Source organism: Accipiter gentilis, chromosome 3, assembly GCF_929443795.1.
Source record: "Accipiter gentilis chromosome 3, bAccGen1.1, whole genome shotgun sequence".
NCBI lineage: Eukaryota > Metazoa > Chordata > Aves > Accipitriformes > Accipitridae > Astur > Astur gentilis.
In genome coordinates, this window is record NC_064882.1 from 20,833,205 (window position 1) to 20,853,299 (window position 20,095).

Here is a 20,095-nt window from a genome sequence, read left to right on the forward strand (position 1 = left end):
CCATTAATCCAGTGGATATAAAACTTCTCAATTTTCCAGAATAAATTTATTTACATTTGGTTTATAGTGTCCTTTAGCTTTAATGTTGCCAGTATCAGTTTGTATTACAGATGAACCACAAAACAATGCAGATTAAAGAAACTGCTGAAAATCCAAGTAGAAAACAAGAATTAATAACTCCACCTCATTTGCATCCACAACAAGTATGACACCTTGACAGGCAGACAGTGATCGTGATACTTCATAGCTGAAATCTACGTGGCCCTGTGGAGAAAATATATGTTTACAATTTCAGGTATTTCTAGATCTTTTGCAAAGATTTCTATATTATGATGTTTTCATTTGTACATATGTTCACAATTCTTACAAAAAAAAAGAAATTGAATAAACACAAGAAGCTAGAAATCTCCTACTTTTAAATATAAAGACATTTAGCTTTGTGTGATTTAAACATTGTTTATACTTAACTTACTGGCGTGTCAATAAGATTTAAGAGGTAGTTTACTCCTTCATGATTGTAAAAGATTGATGCAGATTGTGCTTTAACTGTAATTCCTCTTTCACGTTCCACTTGCAGTTTATCCAGCACTTGTTTATTACGGTCAGTTTTAGCAATTGTTCCTAAGATAAAAAAAACAGTTTTATTACCTCATTTGGAACATTAGCTCCCAAAATAAATAATTCTTGAAAATGCCATTAACCAAGAGAACATGGGACTTGCAGCTGCAAACGAAGCTTTTCCATCTGATTAAACTAAATATAGATTTTAATTTAAAAATAAAATTATGCTTCAACTCAACATTTGTTAAATAAATTTTTACATATGAAGTTATATAAAATATTGAATAAGTAGGATACAAAACATCATGTAAGTCTAAATCAGATATTAAGAAGTAGCAATGATTCCATTCAGTGCTAAATAATTTTGATGTTTAAAGAAACTTCACCTCCTATCACTTGAGAGGAGCTCCATGGCCCACAGGGCCAATCTCAAGTGCAAACAAAGCATTATCACAGAGCTTGACAGACCTGAATTCAAAACCCCATTCTATCACAGGCATCAGGTAAAATTAACCACTGTGACACATAGGAGCTAATCATAAAGAATAACTTTGATCAAAAGCTTCTTTCCCAAGTTTTGTTTTGCTCATCCCTTAAATGAGAAAATCAAGACTCTTTAGGAAGAGTATATCGAAGTAGCTAATTTAAGCTCTGCCCTGAAATTAGTCTCCTCTTGGGAGATGCAGCAATTGCTTAACAGCTTACCTTAGAGAACTGTCTAAAGCAACCTCTGCCTCTCTCTTCTAAGCAAAGCCTAGTTTCAGAGTAACTTACAGTTACAAAGATCCCTTAGCACTTCTGTTTCTCACTTTCACTTTAAAAGGGGGATAGTGTTCCTTATGCTCAACAGTAACAGAGAAATAAAAACACTGAAGTCCAAGAAGCACTCTGATGAGGACAAAATAAATACCTCTGAAGATGAAAGTAACACAACTTCACCAATACTCAGAGTGAAGGAAAAAGCAAGTCCATATAGCAGCTGAGAATCCATGGATTTTACACTTAATTACTAGCAGTTATTCTACACACTAAATCTAAATCAACATAGGGCTGTACCTTTCTAAAAGTTACTACACAGCATCATATCAGCTTCAGTATCAGTGAGCTTCACCATCATGAAAGCCAGCTCTTCATGGTTTGCTCACAAGGGGACATATCATTACTTTCATCTAAGTACAGGCAGCTGAAGTTCCTCCCTGTTTCAGTAACACTTTTGAAAACTACTCTGTCCAGAACTCCTAGGTCATGACAGTTCCGTTATGTCCACCCCAAACACTGGCAGTAAACATCATAAACTTGCTATGTAGCAATCTAATGGACAACTGGTCAGGGATTACAGGAGTAGCATCTTGAACAAGGAGGTACACTCCTGTTCAGTCTCCTTCTGAAATACATACTTCCTTGAGTGAATTACACGCTTCCTTACTCCTGCTGGCAGGCAGATCTCAACCAGAAAGAAAGTATATCATATTCACATCTGTAACACCACACAACTGGCAGCCTAAAAGCACAAGCAATCTGGCACTAGAAGACCAAAGATATTAGAAATTTTAGTAATAGTCAAAGCTACAGAAACTTACACGCCATCTTACACATCAAGAAAAGGTATCATAAAATGAGAACACTTACCTGTAATTTCCAACAATCTGTCTGCTAGCGTGCTTTTGCCATGATCTACGTGAGCTATAATACTGAAGTTTCTAATGCTTTCAACAGGATACATCAACATATCTAATTTTTCCTGAAAAACAGAAATTCATTTTCGTAAGCCATGGTTACAGTCTCTAGTACAATATGACTTGGCCTTTAAAAAAAAAAGGATTAACTCTCTTCTCTAGAAGAGCCATAGGTTGAACAGAGACACAAAAACTTAAACTGTCATCAGTGTTTAAAATGCTAGCATTTCATTTTAGTCATACATACATATATATTTATTAATAATCAGCATGTATGCTGGAAAGTGTCGTGAAAGGTACTACGTTCCTATGCATATAGGGAGTTGGAAAACTTAAAATGGTTTCAAGTTTGTTAAAATACTAAATTTAGGGATTAAGAAAAACTGGATTCAAGGGACCACTAAGGACATCATTCTTCACAAGCATGATAAGAATACAGTGACGTTACCTAGCAGCTCAGGTAGCAGTGACCTCGTCATAAGGAGCAAGCAGACTTTGTGGAAAAGGAAGCTACAGATAACAGTTATCTTGGCTAAATTAAAAAAAAAAAAAAAATGCAGAAAACCAGCCTGACTTCCTTGGTTTGCACACATAAAGGTCCAACACTAAAAAACTTTTCTTTGCGTTATTCCTGCTCATTCCAATTAATACCACACTTTAAAGAAAAGCGACTCCTTTGCTTTTCAAAGCTTCCAGCATCAAGACCCAGGAGGCCCCTCGTAGCAGTCGGTTAACACTTCACTGAAAAACTCTGGTCGCCCGTTTTAGAGATGCACAAAGCTCCTCTCTCTCACACAGGCTACGCATGGCAGCTCCGGGCCAGGCAGAGAAGAAAGCAAGCCCGGAGCTCTTTGCTAGCCTCAAGACACAGCATTAAGCAGCATTATCTGGCGTGTCCCTTGCAAGCAGGGGGCCTCGGCTCGCAACGGCAAGTCCTCCTACTGCCCAGGGGACGCAAACGCCCCCGCAGCGGGAAACGGCTCCTCCAGGACGACATCGCCTGTCGGGAAAGGCCACCTTCTACACGCAGGACCGCCGCCTTGCCTTTGGGGACCCGCCGCGGGCCAGCTTCGGGCAGCCCAAACGACTCCCCGCACCCCCAGCCCTCCCGGGCAGCCGCCCCGCGGACTCACCTTGCCGCGGGAGCTGTACAGCCGCTCGCAGGCCACGGGCCCCGCTGGCAGCCAGGGCGGAAGGCAGAGCGGGGCGACAGCGGGGCAGGGGCTGCGCAGCCGGGCCCACCACGCCGCCGTCCTGCCGGCGAGGGCCATGGCGCTCGGGGCTGGGCTCACGGGCTCACAGCGCCGAGGGGCGCCCGGCAGCCCCCGCCTCCATCGCAGCCCGCCGACGCTCCCCTCAGCTCAGCTCAGCTCAGCTCGGCTCGGCCCGGCCCCAACGGCTCCCCGGCCCTTGCCCGTGCCCTCGCCCTTCCGGCGTCGCCTAGCAACGCGCCCCACGCGCGGGAGGAAGGCGAGCTCCACGGCACGAGGCGAACACTAAACGGCCGCCCGGCTGAACGCGGCGCCTCACGCGCCGGAAGCGCTTCCCGCCGGCGGCGGCAGCGGAAGCGGTCAGAGCCCCGCCTTGCTGTCTCCCGCGGGGGCGGGGCCGGGGCCGGGGCCGCCGCGCTCGGCTCTCCCGGCCCGCCTCTCTGCCGCCGGCGGTCGCGGTGTGCCTCGGGCGCCGATTTCCAGCTTCGCCGCAGGAGGCTGCGGGTGTTCGGGGCCTGCGGCCTGCCGGGCCGCGCCTTCGCCTGCTGGTGTGCGGCTGCTGCCCGCACCTTCGGTGTCGGCGCCCCGCCGGGGCGGCGGGCCCGGCTGAGGAGCCGGCCGGGAGGGGTTCTCGTCGGGGTCCGAGCTGTGCCCGCAGGGCCTCCTCCGTCGGCCTCCTAGTGCGGCTTCAGCAGCGCAGAAGTCTCGGAGGAGAGCCTCCGCAGGGCTTCCCCCTTGGCTGTTCGTCCAAAAACCAAAACCAACGCAGCAGTTCGGTCCCGTTGCTGCTGCCTGATGGCGTAGCAGCAACGGCGTCTGGGACGTCTTGCCTGTGTATTTTTTTCTAGGCACCATTAATTATTTACAGAGAGCACAAACTATTTTTACAAGGTTTTGGAACCTTTTTTTTTGTGGTAAGAAATTGCTCACAAGAACAGCTGCGTTTGTGATTGCAAAATCTCAGTGCTGCTGCAAGGCATAGAATGCTGTTGTCTTGAAATACTTGTTTACTGGCATTACAGAGGGATTCGTTGCCTTACGTGTCTGCTGCTTTGCCAGCACATGGCTGTTCTGGCCTTTGCTGTTGTGCTTTGTAAAATTCTAGAAGCAGAGCAATGTCGTCATGTTCTCAGCAGTGTTTTCCATGTGTTACTCTCTATCAGAGTCTCTTGTGGGTTGGCATTGTCTGTTCGAGGTATTTTTCTAGCTTGTATTTTTCTTAGTTTAGCTTTATTACTGCCTGCATGTTCCTCTGTTTTTTCCTTACTTCACAATTTTGTATTAAGGTTTCACAGACCTGGGAGAACATGCAGGTGTAGGGCCACTGCTCAGTTTTTATGTATTGGCTTTATATTTCTTAATTGCTCAATCTAATCGGGATTTCAGCTGTAGTTACATAAAATATTTCAGAAATGCCTGCAGACCACTTAGCTAAGAAAACATATTTTTATCAGATTCACAATCTAGAGATGTGCTAAATAAAGCAAGAGGGAGTATATTTTGAGGGTGAAACCATTTAACGGAGATTTAATTTCAGGATATCAATATAGAATTCGTACTCCTTTTTAAGTTACAACGTTTTGGTTGCAAAAGGCTGCATAAAAGTATCTGATATGTAGTGCAGAGGGTGCAAGAGTTCTGCATATACTGGCTTGGAAGCATGCAGTAGTGAATTTGCTAGCATAGTTCACTGTGCTGTGCTTATCACATTGAATTTGGGTGATAATGGGCAAAGAGAGTCCTTCAGCAAATTCATGAAAATATATAGGGAAAGAGAAGTATGTTCTTGAGTGGAGAATGAGTGTGACAGGAGCCATGAATCCCAAGTCATGATCCAGAGCATACATAATAGTATAGCGGCCATATTTGGAGGAAAACATCATTCCTGCTACACACAGATTAAGTTTGATGCATTATAGGTATTGGCTTACCCATGTGCAATAACAGAGAATGTATTCATTTACATAACAATCCTATAATTCCTAAATGGATATTGTCTTCACGGTCCCAAGAGACAAAAATACCAACCAACAAATTCAAGAGGGTGCTCTATTAGCAGGAATTAAACGTGCTTCACAGATTATCTTCAAATATCACCACCACTGAGCAAGGTATATAGCTTCCACATCTGAGCAATTCCAAAAAAGCAACCGCAAGAGGTAGCTAAATCACACATTCAGAGTAGCAACACATGTTGTTCGTTATGTGTAACGACATGCACAAAACGGCATAGTCACAAAAATACCTGCGAAAGCAGAAGTTACTACAAACCAAATAGCGTGACTAAAGGTTGCACTTGTACTCCATATCTACTCCTTAGAGCGTCAAGGCTTGTATTTGCACCACTTGCACGCCAAGCTGGCCGAATACAGCCAGGACTCGCGGAGGTGTGCCGGGGTAGTTACTGAGTGAGCTTATGAGCTGCCTCTTCGTGCTGGCACTTGTCCTGTTGGCATGGAGTGAACACCTGCGGAGTGAGCGCTAGTCCGTGCGGGGAGACACCAGTCCTTAATGTTATGCTATTGGCAGGTCCACGTGTTTCAGAGTTCTGAAATAAATGAAGAAAAGCAGGAATGGAACTGCGTTTCAAGTATGACTCCTAGTCATGTGAGTACAATACATTAACTATAAGTTCAGACTGGTGGAAGTAAGCCAGGATAGATAGAGTACAGTAAAAATGACAGGCAGTCTCATCTGTCTTTACCTTCACTTTTCAGCTTGGATAAATACATGAAGCAAATATTAAGATTTTTGATCAGTTTGCTTCGAGCTGCATATGCAATGGAAAACACATACTAGAACAATTACGGAAAGTTGTCCAGTTCAGCAGAATAATAAATGTTACAGTATTTATGGGACAGCAGATCAGTAGCATAAACATGGATTTTTCAAGTGATCCATTTATGTGTCAAAACGTGATGGATGTATTACACAATTATAATTTCCTGTGTTTCAAAAGCCATTAGTTATAATGAGGATAAATTAAATGTACGTATCATTGGCTATATCGGGTAACTTTGAAGCCAATCACATAAAATGGTAAATTCAAATATTTACAGATTCATGACTGAAAATACGAAAACAAAATAAAAGCATGAATTTCCTGATTCCCAAGTATCTTATTATAGCTACACAGGAATGCAGCATTGAATGTCCTATCAATAATTATTTCAGTTGAAGACAATGTAATTCTGTCATAATTGCAAATCAGTCAGTGTTAGGTGTTACTTCCTGGCAGTTGTGTTCAATAGAAACAAGCATGTTCCCTAATTGACATGGTGTCATAGCCTGAGTTTTAACAGGAGTTGTATGTTTTCCCACAAAATGACAAAATTGCAGAAGTAAGTATTTACACAGTCGGTGATTTGAGTCATCTCCTAAACTTCCGTTAAGTGTGACAGTTGCACAGAATGGAATAGCATACCATAATGCAGTGAATAATATAAAAGGTAGAGAAGCATTTCCCTGATAGTAAGATATGAGCTGATAAAATGCAGCTAAGATTTCTTAGTGTAGTATATGTATAGGTATGCACAAGGCCAAGCAGATCGGTAATCAATGGTATCTATGAAACACAGCAAGGAGCGTACCGCTTGCTATTCAATCGGCAATGCACCTCATTAGAAGCAATCTTTGGTAGCACTGTGAGACTGTCAAAATATAGAAATAAAACCGGAACAAGATTCCATGGTGCTATTGAAAAAAAAAAAAAAAAAAAAGGCGTGGGGAGGTGGTATTTCTTTATCTCATTTGCGAGGATTTCTGTAACAGAAGCATGGGTAAATGAAATCACAGATCTGTATTCTGCGCAAGTAGTTACTGTGCAAATGAACTAGCCGTGACAAAAACCTTTCCCGTCACTGGGAGGCGCTGCTGCCAGAAGATGCTGAAAGCGAGTGACTTCCTTAAAGGTAACATTAGCAGAAATCTCCCCTTTCTGTAAAATGTATTCTCCTAAGCCAAATTCACAGGGTTTACATTGCACAGTAATGAACTGAATTAAAAGGGCAAAATTTACCCTGAAAAAAAACCACAAACCCAACAAACAACAACCCGAAACCAAGCAAACAAAACCAAAGTTAATGAATTTCAGCCTTGGAACTCCTAAACTAAACATGTTATAGAATAGGTCACCAACACTCATCTTCTCAATGCCACATGTCTAGGTGGCAGAGTGAGGTGCCTGAACAGACACCTGAATTAATTAACCTGGTCTGCCAGTTTCTAGCCAGAAGATGAATCACACAATTTGCCTCAGGTTATCTATTTGAGTTTGACAGGCCCTTATTGTTCTTGGGAGGACAAAAAACTGGCAAATCCTTTTCCTTTTTTCCTTTTTTTTCCCCTTTTTTCCCTTTTCACTTTTTTCTTTTTTCCCTTACAGGAGATATGACCCTGAACTAAAGTTCAGTCTAGACATTTCAAAATACTGAAAAAAATGTCATATGTATCTGGATAAAAAGACAAAAAAAGGGAAGATGTCCTTTATGATTCACCTGTACCTAATAAAGTTTCTAAGACTTTCTGGATTTAATTCCTCTTTGCACTGGAATATGATTATTAATCAAAAGCAAGGAGTCTTGATTTAGAAGGCTGTCAGTGATGCAGAATCTTTTTCCACATGGGACAATTACTGTAACAGCTGCCTAGTATTAAATCTTTAAAAACATGGATTTATTTCTATTCTGAATTACCCTATTATCAGCTGCCTGTTGCCAAGACTGAAAAGATTATCAAGAAAGTTTCTCTCCTATATAAGTTCTTACCTGATCAGTAGCCCTCCCTTAATCTCTTCTTTGTAAGCCAGGCTAAGTTCCCTGAGTTTTTCATGGCAGAAATGACATTTCTTTTCTTGTTTTTCTTTCTTTATTTCCCAATTGATTGATTTTCCTATTATATTTTCATCATTCTCTACAAATGATTTTTTAAGGAGAAAAGGCTAGTAGCATAGCCTTCACTTTCTCATTATTGACCAATTTATGTGTTCAAGGATAGTTGTTTTTCCACAAAGTTTCTGAAGCTGATGCTGCCACCATGTAAGCAGAGACCACTTTCTTTGTTCCTAAATGTGTAATTTTAGTTTTGGCTATGTCATAAATACCTGGTTTTAATATGCCCACCTTACGATACAATTCAAATTGCTTTGCATCAACAACTTGTCCTTCTCATTATCTAAAAAATCCTCAATCCTTGCCTTATTTTTAAGTCTATTAGAAATGACTTTGTTTCCCAGAGGTAATAGAATTGTTAAAACGTATACAGCCAAGGAAAAACTCTAGCAGACTTCTGCTAGAAACACAAGTACTTGATGATCATACGTTTATGATGAAAACCCTCCCTCTCACCATATGTTTGAGACCTAACAAGTAGACCCGAACAAATAGACCAATCCATTTGATGTGCAGTGTAAAAGTTGTTTTGTTGCAATTTCTTAATCAAATATTGCATGTTATCAAAGTCACATACTGTATAGAAATCTACATATTTTATATTGAGGGTGTTATCTACCACCTCTGTCAACCTAACTTGTAACCTCATTTTAAATAAGAAATCAAGTTACTTTGATGGGACATATTTTTCACAAATCCAGGTTGATTGGCATTAATTATGTTATCTTCCTTTAATTCTTAATTATAGTCCTGGAGCATCCATTCCATTATTTTGCATGTGATTGACATCCAGCTGACAGGTCTATAATTGCCCTCCTTAAAAGCTGAAACACATTTGCTCTCTATCACTCTTTTGGAACTGACAGTGTTTCAAGAGTTACTGAAAAGCAATGTTAATGGTGCACAGAGCTTGTCAGGCAGCACTTTCAAAAGTTTTGTATGCAAATTATCTGGAGACAGTGATTTTAAGTCTGCAGCATTTTCTGCTATTGCTATTAGAATGTAAAGAATTCAACCCTCATTATCATGTGACATATATATATTTCTGGTTTGTATTTCAACATAAATTAACTCTTCTGTATAATAAATATTATTTTTCATGGAACAATATGATTAGAGTTTTTTTTCTCTGGAAGGATGGAGTTCATTCCCCAAAAACATTAAAGAGTCGGCACTTACCATCTTTAACTCTGCTAAACAACTCTTTTAACAAGTATCTGTACTTCTTATCTCCTTATTAACAGTAATTATTATCAACTTGCATTTTTTTTCATTTCTGGATTATTTTTTTTCTTGTATCTTCTCTTCCCTTCTAAGACTAATGGTTTGTTTAACCAGTGTGGCCTCTGTCTTCGTTGACTGCCCTGTGGGTCTGGGCACCTAGCAGGATGCTTGTCGGTGTTCTGGATTGCAGTCAGAGCTCTGTATCCAAGGCCCATATTATTTTTTCGGTTATTGTTAACAGGTATTGAAGTCATAGTTTCCTACAAGTTCCTTTGTTTTAAAATGTTTAGAGTAATCTTCTCCTCTCAAAAACAAATCAAGTCTATGAAATTGCCATATCAAAGCAGCCCAGCCCTAGCAATTCTCCAAGGAATCCCGGATTTAGGATGCCACCCTGCACTTTTTCCCTTCCCCATCCTCTCAAAAAAGGTATGAAAAGACTGTTCATTTCCCAAAAAGCCATTTGCTTTCTCCTCCAGGGAAAAGTAAGTGGCACTGACAGAATTCGAGAGCCCAGATTCACCATGCGTGCCACTAGTAATCTGGTCATGCTGAAGAAGATACAGTCTGATTAATTTTGTGGTTCTGGCTTCTGTTAGTGTGAAGAGATGAAGGGCAGCAAAGTACTTTTCGAGAACCTCTTAAAGTGCCTCACAAAAGTAGCATCTTGTCTCTACACTTTGGTTTGTTTTTAAAAAGCCTTTAATAGTTGTAAGGTCCTGAGTTACATTGCCTGTAGATACAATGAAAGAAAACTAGTTAAAAAGCCTAGCAGGCTGATGAGTAATTGTAGAATTGTTATGTTTTGGGAGGCCTTGACTAGGAAAATGACAAATCAATAAATGGAATATTATTTACCTTGTATTTTCTTCTATTTATATGGTATGGACCAAAATATTGTAGCTTGTTTAGTACAGAAACCATTTTGTTCTTTCCCTTTGTTAAAGCTGTTCTGTTTCAGCTGACGTTCTGCTCTTTCTATAATTCAGTGATTATTTATCTGAGTTAATATTTAATAGGAATACTGCAAGAGACATTCTGTAATTAGGTATGAGTAAACAGAGTTAGGAAAGGAAACAGATTTGCTTGTTACTATAGAAGATTGATTTTCTGTGCTTGGCTAGCTCGCTTGTAGAGCTTAAAAGTGAGCCTTGGTCTATCACAACTGTTTCTTTTAACCATTTAATAAAAATGTTGCTTAAACTTTTGAAAATAATAAGCTCTTTTAAGGATGGTGCCTCATAAACATAAAAAAATGCTATCTTTTTCATACTGCACATACATTCCTTATCTTCCACCAAGATGGAGAAATTATATGGCTTTTTTACACTACTTACAATTTGACCTGATTTTTACCAAATTAGTGGCTCCAATTCTGCTTTTTCATAGGGGCATTCAACCAATGTAAGTCAGTGTGAACTGACTTTCAGGACAAAATTCAGTTCTTTGTATGAAACCACCAGGTATAACATGTTATTTTACATCTATATCATCACAATAATTGCCTGGAAAACAAGTGATTCAATGATTAATAGAAAGCAGCAAAAAAAAAGAGAGAGAATTATTAAAAAAACCCAAACAAACAAACAAAATAATGCTGTATGTATGAAAAGATGAAATAAATAAGTAATTTTATTGAAAATATTACCTCAGTCAGGCAAAGAGTGGGTAAGTCACTGAAGCAGCAGTACCTTTCAGCTACCAGCAGTACGTGAGTATGAGTACCTACTAGTTATAGACATTCTGAATAGTACTGAACCTGCAGCATCAAACTGATAATTAATTCCACATTCTTGTCTTATTTCATACTAAAACTGTTTTTTTTCCCCCAAGTTTGTCTGACATAACACTGTAAAGTGCCTCTGTACATGTGATGATTTTAATTACCACTGCTTTAGTGAGAATAAACATTGCTACTACACTGTATTATGCCGTACAGTATGTCTGCAATATGCAAGGCCTGGAGATGCGTTTTCAGGATGCCAGTGGTCTACTCAGTGATGCGTTGATCAATCCATTTTACCTATTCCTAAAGTAACTTTTCCATGGCACTAAAAGAATAAGTTTATGAAGGGAGAGAGTCTGCAGAGAAGATAGTCCATTTGCATTATTGTTTTGTCTTTGAGATGTCATGGAAGACAGCCAGGTCTCATTAGAGAGGGACAGACCTAACAAGGAGAAGAGGAAAGCCTGATAATCACTCACTATGATACCCAGAAAAACATTAGTGCTAACTATTTAATTTATAATGTCTGTAAAAAAAAATAAGAAAAAACAGATGGGATGGATTAATGGAGAAAATTATGTCAAATCAGACAGCTATCTTTTCACAGGCTGCTTGGCCTGATGAATACGGGGGGGGGAACAAAGGATGCAGCTCACTTTCAATTTTAGCAGGGTTTTTGACAATCCCAGCTTATAAGAAGCTACAGCTACATTGTCAAAATCAGCAATTCCCAGGCTCAGGTGTGAAGGCAGGTGGGGAGCTTACTCCCCCAGTTTCCATGAGCCTGTGTATTTCTAGTTAAGAGTGACAGCTATCCTGTGAAGTGCTCCTGTCCATCTCCACCTTCAGAAGACAATTTCTGAGCTACTCCAGCCTGTCGAGCGTTTGGTATCTTTTCAGTTTCTCTAAGGCATCGGCCTTTTGGCCCGATTTGCATTTGAAGTCTGAGCAAATCCTGTGTTACTAAGCTCCCCATAGAGATAGGTATTTCCTTTGGTGTCACTGTAAATAAGTCAGTCACTGTCTGCTGCAGCTGCTAGTTCATTAGGCTTCCTTCCAAAACACATGTCTGCTATCTGTTCCCGTTTCAGGGATTCCTTGATTCTGTGCTGTAGGAGCAAAATCTCTGTGTGCCACATGAAGTGTGACGTGCTATGGCATATTGTCACGTCTCTGTTTCTCCCCACCCGAAGGTCTTTCATCTTCTGTGGTTGGATCCATTCCATTCGGCTGCCCAGCTGCTACCTGAGGTTAACCCTTCCGTCGTAGGAAGGAACAACAATAATACTAAGAAGTTTAGAAAATAACTTTGCCAAAATGTTAAAAGAATGAGTTTAGATTCTTCTAGAAAAGGGAAGGCTAGCCAGCCTGTGATTGCATGGCCTGTGCACTTAGCAATGTGTTTGCCCGTCCCGTGCACAGAACTCATATCTGATGGGTTTGTGTAGTGCAAATCTAAGTTTCATGATTGCCTTCCTGCCATCTCAGCCACCCTCACAACCATATGACTGATACCTCTCAACACTTTTGTGAACCCAGAGCTGCTAGGTTTTTTCTTTCAAAAAAGCATCAGTCACATCTTGCAGCCCAAGGCGTACTTTGTAATACAGTATTGCAGCGGTAGCAGGAAGCTGGAGATTGATGGGAACACTAGCATTTCTTAGAAAATCAAAGAGGGTATATACAGCTTAATATGGCTAATTTCATTATCCACAAAAAATGGCCTCACTTTAATTTCCACATACATCCCCACATACGTCTAATAGAACGAAACCTTACATAACTCGATAGACTTAACTCACCCCTATCTTTCCATTGATTAAATGTATACTTTAGGTTAATGTACAACTGTAGCTGAAAGCAGTAAGAACATAAGAAACACTTCATTGGGTGAGATGAATGATTTGCCCAGACTGGTATTTTTCCTTCAGCAGCAGTAGCAGGAGATGCTATTTACTGGGAGCATGCAGGCTCGGCCAAGGCCTCCAGTGCATTCCCCTTGTCCTCAATCATGCCCCTCTTTGCCTTCTCTCCAGCATGAAGAATCCCATCCTCCATCCCTTTTATTGTTTTTTCTTGTCTTTCCTTATATCCTCTTTAACTCTATTGGCTCGCCATCTCTTCTTAAGGTCTTATTTTCTGGAAGCAGAAAAGACAATTTAGCACTTTATTGTTTAAACATGAGGTCCCAATATACGGGACAGTCCTGAGGATGACAACAGTATTCATCAGGGCATAGGAACTATATCTGGAGGAACACAATCCACATTGCTTGCTATTTCTATTCAGTTCCCTCCAGACATGGATCAGGCCAAGGTCATTAATCCCAATTTTAATTGCTTTTCTCTCTCATTAAGTCTGTGTTAGAAAGCTAGTTCCATCCAGCTGTGGAGAAGGGACAATTAAAATCTTTTTGATGGTTATTGCCTAAAAAGAGTTGCAAGTAAAGAAAATGTTTCTGAGCAGAAGAGAAAGGATTGTTCATATTGGACATAAGTATTAAAGGTATTCCGAAAGGACAGTTTTGAGGATTTGATTTTTAAAACATGGTATCTTGTGAATGACAGTTATATCCCTGCTTTTTATTTTCAGTGACAATAGAAAGATACATGCCTTCTGTACCCTTGTGCTTAATTTTTTGGTCTATAGAAGTTTCCTGTGAGCTAGCAATATCTATGTTGTGTGACTTGTCCAGTCAGATAAATAGATATCTCTGTTTGAAAATTACATGATATATTTCTGGGTACTTCTTCAATCTGCAGCAATAAATAAGAACTGCTTAGTAGTACAATTCATGACAGGCTTTTCTTTTTTATCTTTCAGGAAGGAGCTTTAAAAGGAGTGAACTGATATACAGCAAGCACTGTGGTAAACCTTGCCAGAAAACATTTACATTTTTCCCTTTCTTAGTTATCCTAGCAATACTGTTTTAATGTTTGTTCTCCTTATTTAGCACCATGTTAAAATAAAGTTAATAGTGAACAGTGATAATTTTAATAAGCACTTCCAAAAGCAATTCACCCATTAGAATTTTGGCTCCGGTATTTGTACACCTATAGTTGTAGTATTTACTTCTTATTTATTTCTTCTGCTGTGAATCTTTTCTTGTTGAGAGGAAAAAAATACCTTGGCTCCTTGTTTGTTGAAATTCTGCTGTTGGCTTTTAGGCAATAAATTTTATCCTGTTTCTGTATCCATCTCTTAAGATGGCTACTGTGATATAGAGTAACAATACATAAAACCTGGGCTAAGGAAATGTCAACTATGAAGTCTGAAAAGTCTGAAAGCATTGAGAGTGAGATTCTCTTTACAGATATGATTTGAATTAATACTGCTCATTCATTTTCATACTTGATCAAATACTTTTTCTTTCATAAACCATATTTTTTTTTTTTTTCCTAAAACGATTCTCAGAAAACAGAGAGCATTTTTGTTGCTGAATTTCCTTCACCTTGAAAATAAAAGGCATGGAGAGTCTAAGCTCAAATACTTGAGATTTTACAAATTTATAAGCAACAGCGTCTTTATATAAGGTCTTTAATTACAGCGTGGGCTGCGGCACTAATCCTTTGCTTGGATTACGACTGAGTGTACGCTCTGTGTCACGACAAGCCTGCACCCTGGATGACCTTGGCTGGGATGAATCCTGAATTCACAGATCCCTGTCGCTCCATTTTGGCATCCAACGTTCTGTCAGTGTGTGGAACTTGCTTCTAGACAAATGTGGCTCATACATCTTTTTCCTATTCAAATTGGGCTGAGCCCGGGAAGGGCTCATCTGCAATGGCAGATTTGCTGCTCCAGGATAGACCCCATGCTGTTATCCCCTTTCTTCCTCGCAATAACTTGCAGGATCCATGTGGCATCTCTCTGACTTTTGGCAAGGTCAGGATATATTCAGCTGAATAGAAATTCATTAGGAGGTCCAGATTAATTATTAGTAAAGGCTTTCTCTGGTGGTTTAGGTTTATTTCCAAGATTTGGATTTATTTCCTCTTCCCTTTCCTCCCCTCCTCCAGGAGCAAAATAATGACAACCAACAAAGGCTTTTACCGTATGCTTTTCTCTTAGTTGAACATTTCTGTCCTATGCAACCCCTATATATGTAAAATAATACGAGCAAAGCAGCATATATGTCCAGAGGTCTACTGCATGTTTTATAAATCACCAACACCTTTTCTCTCCTCTCTAACTGGCTCCAAGCCTGCCTACACTCCTCTGTATGTAATTTCTCTGGGCGCAGAAAGGAAGCTGAATTTTTGCCTGAGAAGCCCTTTAAGGATGCCAAATTCATCTATGTGTTTTTCCAAAAAGCAAAACTTACTTTCTGGAGTTAACATTCCCTTTAGACAGCTTGTGATCCATAGATTATTGGCACAAAATGCTGTAGCTGCTCTTTTGAAACCTTTGTAGCTTACAGACCCTGTGTGTGCTTATTCTAAAGAAATAATTAGTTTGTCCTTAGGAGCTTTGTGAACTCCACACAGAAGAAACTTTTTTGCTGAAATGTTACCACCTCTCCTGTTCCCAGTCCAATTTCAGAAGAATCATAATGATTATGCAGGGTGCAGTGTTGCAGTTTTGTTACTCTAAGAGTCCTGTGAAAAGTAGGTGTTATGCAACATACTTCTTCTCAAATGTTGACTATTGTGTTTGAATAATGTTACGTTTTATTTTAAAGCTTGTCCATAGTCTTATATCAGGCTTGCCACAGAACCAACATTTCTATGAATAGTAGAAAAAAATCTGTCCTAGGTCTCAGAAGTTTAAGATTTCATTCCCAGCTGTACTGCTGGCTTAGTGAGTTTAATAAGGTTGCCTAAACTCCCTTTTCAGTTGTATAACAGCAATGATACCTACTTCCTGTGTAAAACACTTCACAATCTATTGAGCAAAAGCCCTACAAAACAGTAAAAAAATTATTGTATTTTCTATATGTTAACTATTGTTTCAGTATTCCTGGAAATTATCTTCTCTTAATTTAATGCAAGGATAAGCGAATATAATTAGATACCTACACTTCAAACAAGTGTACCTCAAGAAACAAGTTTTCTTTTTTTCATCCTTAATCATGATTTATTTCAAATTGAGCTCTTTTGGAGTGTAAATACATATTGTACTTTATATGCCTCTATATTTTGATCTCTCCACAAGAAGATGAAGATTTGAAAGAAACTGCACTAGACTGACAAAACAGAAAGGATACACCAAAAAAAAAAAAAAAAAAAGAAATTAAATTAGAATTAAGATGTTACTGTCTTTTCTATTACATAAAAATCTTTATTTTCTATACATAAAAGACTGGTGCACCGTGCTACTTATCTACCTGGTTTGGTATTCTCCACAACAACTTTTGAGTCTGTCAGCTAATTTTGAATATGTTGAACAGAGAGGCAGAGCTTTTAATGTTAATTAAGTTTCTACAAATTTCATGAGAATGGGCAACTACCATGAGGTAAGAAATCTTATTAGTACCTCCACTGAGAAAAAAATTAAAATGGTTATTAGACACCCAAGAATCAACCTGAGAACAAGCTATTATGTGTGATTCAGCCATTAAAAAAAGCTTAAGCTGAAGTTGCCGTCTTGGTGGGTATTAGATATTAAAGAATTCAACCACAAGATATTAATCTATCATCAAGTAGGCTCTGTTAGTTCTGATACCATAGGTTTCTCTCAAAATTATCTTTCCTCTCATAAGAAACATCCACAACATAAGCAGACTTGTAATGGTTTTTTTGGCATATTCATATCCAGGTGGTGTCTCCAAGGAACAGAAACTGAACTCTTCAAGATATTTTGTACGTAAGGCAAAGAAGCACGGAAGTTTTGGGTTTTTTTCCAGCGATCCTAGTACAGAAGTGTTATACAGGAAAGAGATTGTTTAAGTTAAGAAACTCTGGAAAAATCAAGAAAAGTTCCTTTTACTTCTTTGGAAGTCATTAATCTGAGCAGGTCAGTTAACCCAATTTTAGGTTATTTTTTTTTCTGCTGGAAGCAGCAGAAAAAAAGCTGGATGGGGCAGATATGTATTATGAGTCAGAAGCTGAGAGGCAGCTAACTCAGAACAGAGACATGAGAACAAGGAGTCCAATATGAAGTAAAAAGCTGTGTAGAAGGAGAGGTACAGTTGAAGCCATACAAAGCAGTAGTTTTGGTAAATGTTGGAAGTCAGCAAATCCATCCCACACAGAATTAGGGATGTTATGGTCTCATGCAGTGGGTTTCTGCCCTTTTCTTAGATTTGAATCTATATTCTTTTGGGTTGCTTTCCTCCTTCACAAACATAAAGAATATGAATGGCCATGTAAGCCAAAACAGAAAGTCTTCCCTTCAGCAATGACAGTGATTGAATGCATGGGGAAGAATATGAGTGCTTCCCCCAAATATTTTCCTAGTCTTTTACTAATTCTAGTTTATGGACTTCTTGAGCTGCATACTGTTCCTATGCATGTAGTAATTCTTGGTGGATTTTTCTTTCATGGACTTGTTCCGGATCCATATAAATATTCAACATGCATAACTTTGTTTGACGAGGAGTTCCACAGGACTGTCACCCGTGAACCTTCTTTACTTTGAACCTAATAAATACCAACACTTTGTGGCTTTTGTTCTTCTTTCAGAAGAAAGAGTCAACAGTTTATTCCTACCCACCAGTTCATGTCACTCAGTTTTGTAAACCACTACTAACTGTTGCTTTTCCAGCCCAAGGACTCCTTATTGAACTGGTGGTTTTTCACATGGAGCCTGTTCTAGACACACCTTGCTGCCCTTCAGCACATCACCATTCTGCCAAACACTTTCTGAGGTAGGGGAGCTAGAACTGCTCACAGTATTCAAGTTGTGAGTGAATCACAGGTTTATACAGTGGTATAATGCTGTTCTCTGTTTTACTGCCTTTTCCATTCCTAATAATTTCTAGCAGCAGAATCATGTTTTTGACTGCTACTGGGTACTGAGATGTAAAACCATTTGTGCAGGAACCCGTAATTTCTCACTTGTTTGTTCAAGTCTAACAAATTTGTTCAGCATAAAAAAAGGAAAACACTAATAACTTTGGATTTCACTTTTTTTTGGCCTCTTACCCACCCTCTGAAGACCTGTCATAGGAAAGAATTAGGGTATTACAGTAGGTGTGTCTGAGGCCTATATGCATAAAAATCATTTAGTAGACACTTTATATAATGTAAATAAGTAATTTGGTAAAAAAATATTTCGTAGAAGTAGTAAATGGTATGTTTCTTTGCAATTAAATTTTCCTCTCCTCTTTATTAATATATTTTAATAATGTTCCACTTAGAAAATTATTAATGGGGCCTGTAAATGTAAGTAATTAAGCTTAAGGCTTACTGAATTAATCCTTAATGTGATTAATTTTTACATTTGAAAAAACTGTAGAATAATTGACTAATTATTATAATGGATTTGCTGTACTCATCAGTTTACTTTGAGTAATAAATATAGGGTTACATAGCTGATTCTATACCCAGAATTCTATAGTCTTTTCTATCTTATCTCATTTAATCTTGTGCTATCTATTTTTTTTTAAAGTTTATCAGAAATTTTTAAAATATTTTAATTATTACCCCATTTCATCAAAAAAGCTGAAAAGAAAAATGTAAGCTTATGAAAAGTGATGATATTTCACTTCTCCCCACATTGCCTATTTTCCTTTTCAGGAAAGATGGAAAAAGTACGTAAACAAAACGCTAGCAATTTAGTTTAGAAAAATTTTTTAATTTCTTGTAGAAATTCTCACATCTTTCATCAACTCTGTTCATCTTTTTTATACTCATCAGGTTCAATTCTTATTTTAATTTTTGATGGCTAGACCTCATCCAAACTACTTTTCCCCTAGATTATTAACATCGTGTGTACCTGTCAGTCAAAGAAAGTGAGGTTATATTCACATTCTGTTCTAAAGCGTTGAGGTGCAACAATTTCTTTTTTCCTTCTGTTAACGCATGCGTGACAGCCTTCTCTAATGTGGTGTGTCAGTGATGGACTGAACATTCAGGTATCTGAAGAAATGCTCAGCTCCGGCAACCCAGTTGCTCAGTGACCTGTACGGGTAAATATCGACTGAGCGCTCCTTACACACCAAACTTCAACATTAGATGTTTGCTATAACTATTGTGATCATGGACACATCCATTTTTCCTAGCCCCCCTCTGATTCTTTTCAGCCTTATAGTTTTTTTCACCTCAGAATAGTTTATTTAGTCTTCAAACCTGCCCTTGAGTAAAGTAATTTCTTATTTGTAGACTTTAAGACTGGAAGGGACTTGTGTTATTGTGGTGGGTTGACCCTGGCTGGGCGCCAGGTGCCCACCAAGCCACTCGGTCACTCGCCTTCTCAGCAGGACAGGGGCGGGAGGGGAGAAAATAAGACGGGAAAAAACTCATGGGTCAAGATAAAGGCAGTTAAATAATGCAAAAGCAAAGGCCGCATGTGGAAGCAAAGGAAAACAAATGATGTTATTCTCTCCTTCCCATCAGCAGGCGATGTCCAGCCACTTCCCGGGAAGCAGGGCTTCAGTACACGTAGCGGTTACTCCAGAAGACAAATGTCGTAATAACAAATGTCCCCCCTCCTCCTTTCTTTTAGCTTTTATTGCTGAGCAGACATCATATGGCATGGAATATCCCCTTGGGTGAGCTGTCCCGGCTGTGTCCCCTCCCAAGATCTTGCCCACCCCCAGCCTGCTGGTGCGGGGCGGGGGGGCAAAAATGTTGGGGAGACAGCCTTGATGCTGTGGGAGCACTGCTCAGCAGTAGCCAAAACACTGGTTGTGTTATCAACACCTTT

General features: G+C 39.4%; 1 protein-coding gene across 3 annotated transcripts in view; it reads right to left on the reverse strand.

The window, feature by feature from the left end:
* GUF1 (GTP binding elongation factor GUF1) overlaps positions 1-20,095 on the reverse strand; it is a 329,928-nt gene that overhangs the window by 18,606 nt on the left and 291,227 nt on the right. For 2 of the 3 annotated variants that reach the window (XM_049834610.1, XM_049834593.1), the window contains exons 1-4: positions 3,371-3,611; positions 2,191-2,302; positions 473-621; positions 184-264 (exon numbers count right to left, since the gene is read on the reverse strand). In XM_049834610.1, coding sequence (XP_049690567.1) covers positions 184-264; positions 473-621; positions 2,191-2,302; positions 3,371-3,508 — 480 coding nt within the window. In that variant the 5' untranslated portion in view covers positions 3,509-3,611. Of the gene's footprint in view, positions 1-183; positions 265-472; positions 622-2,190; positions 2,303-3,370; positions 3,612-20,095 lie in introns of those variants that run through there. The other variant, XM_049834582.1, reaches the window with a different exon arrangement.